General features: G+C 39.9%; 1 protein-coding gene across 1 annotated transcript in view; it reads left to right on the top strand.

The window, feature by feature from the left end:
• The first annotated feature begins 930 nt into the window (after nt 1–930).
• Nucleotides 931–1,954, top strand: part of ESR2 (estrogen receptor 2) — a 72,137-nt gene continuing 71,113 nt past the window's right edge. Inside the window, exon 1 of the mRNA XM_027842932.1 lies at nt 931–1,364. Within this exon, the coding sequence (XP_027698733.1) occupies nt 931–1,364 (434 nt within the window). The remainder of the gene's footprint in view (nt 1,365–1,954) is intronic.

Raw genomic sequence — 1,954 nt, 5'->3', positions numbered from 1 at the left:
AGAGGTCAGGCTGAACTCAGAAATGCTCCAGGGAGGCCCGACGGCTGTAAGGGATGCTTAGATCCCACCATTTGCTTGTTTTGGATTCAGGTCCTGTTTTCGACGCACCTAAAACTTGTATTTTAGTTTCCACCCAAAGACTGTGTTTTGGGTTCCCCAAATTAGCTTGAATATTTATACTTGCTGATCTATATCTTTTTTTGGGGGGGGGAGCAATCAGGTAAGTGACTTGCCAAGGATCACACAGTTAGTAAGAATCTGAGGCCACATTTGAACTCAGGTACTCCTGACTCCAGGGCCATTGCTCTATCCGCTATACCACTTAGTTGCCTAATATAAGTATATAAATCTCAAACTGCTCTCCTCTAGAAACTACCTACTGCCTATGGGTGACCAATCAGGCAAATGTCATTATGCCCTGGTCTCAATACTTTTTTCTGCCTCTCTCCTTTGCCAAATGACCTGATAAAAATCTTTCTAAAACTATTTCAGATTTTAGGGTGTGTAAGTAACAGGAGTAACAGGGTAAAGAGAGAGAGAGAAGAAAGCAGGGATGGAATTGGGGCCTACCTCCTTCAGGTAGATTGCAAAATCTTAGTATGCAGAAAATGTTTTTTTTTAAAATATCTTTATATTCTCAGGGTCTGATATATACAGTAAGTGTTCATGTTTGCTGGCTAGCAACACTCACTGTCATTTGAAACCTATTTCCTCTTGTTCTGTTTTTATAGTTAAAATGCTAAGTGGTCAGCTTTGTCTTGAGATTAAATTATTCTAGTTATTTTAATGTTTCATCAAAAGTCTTATTTCTCATCTCCCTAGCAATTATGCCAAAATTAAAAATATAGCTCTAATGTATCATGCTGTATTTGTTTTTCTAGCTGAAATACCTGCTGATAAGTGTTTGAGTAAGAGACATTTGGCATCATAATGTCTCTCTGTGCATCTTCTCACAAGGAGTTTTCTCAGCTGCTCCCCATTCAAGATATTGGGTGCAACAAAGCCGAGATAAAAAGTTCACCATCTGGCCTTAGCTCTCCTGCTCCCTACAACTGCAGCCAGGCTGTTCTGCCCCTGGAACACAGTCCCCTTTATATTCCTTCATCTTATGTTGAAGGCTGCCATGAGTATTCAGCGATGGCCTTCTATAGTCCCACTGTGATGAACTACAGCATTCCTAGCAATGCCAATGACTCGGAAGGTGGAGCTGTCAGACAGACAACCAGCCCCAATATATTGTGGCCAACTCCTGGACACCTCTCACCTTTAACCCTGCACTGCCAGTCATCACTCTTATATGCAGAACCCCCAAAAGGTCCCTGGTGTGAAGCTAGAGCAGTGGAACATGTGTTGCCCGTGAGCAGGTAAGTGGACTCTTGCCTCTGACTTATTTTTGTTGCTATTGTTTTATATGACTGTGTTTTAGTGAATATAAGGCAGTTTACCTATTTTTAAAATTTCAGTGGTGTATCTTTCTCTTTTCTGCCTGTATAAATTCTATGCATTCTTCTAGGACTAGCTCTACTCCTGCTGCTTCCATTAAATCTCATTGATTTCCCTTTTCTTTAAACTACCAAAGTTTTTACAGCTAGTGCTACGCTATTTAGCACTCAGTTATGCATTGTTTACTATGCACTGCTGTTTCACGTATAAGCCTTGTCTTTCCATCTAGATTGTAAGTTTTTTAAGGGCAAGAGCATAATTTATTTTTCTTATTCCATATGTCTAACAGAGTATTAACAGAGCACATAGTAGGCAACCAATAAATGGTCTTTTGACTGATTTCAATAGCACATGTTAACTTACTAGAAAGTGAACTGTAACTAAAAGTGAACTCTCACCATACACACACATACACACACACATATACATACACACACACACACATGCACATGCACTCCCAAAGGTCTTACTGCCAAGACTTTTGGAACACCTTATATACAGTATGTATAAC

Source organism: Vombatus ursinus, unplaced genomic scaffold, assembly GCF_900497805.2.
Source record: "Vombatus ursinus unplaced genomic scaffold, bare-nosed wombat genome assembly UNPS02014893.1, whole genome shotgun sequence".
Lineage (NCBI taxonomy): Eukaryota > Metazoa > Chordata > Mammalia > Diprotodontia > Vombatidae > Vombatus > Vombatus ursinus.
The sequence above is the reverse complement of the archived record's forward strand: the minus strand, read 5'-3'. Positions and strand labels throughout refer to the sequence as shown.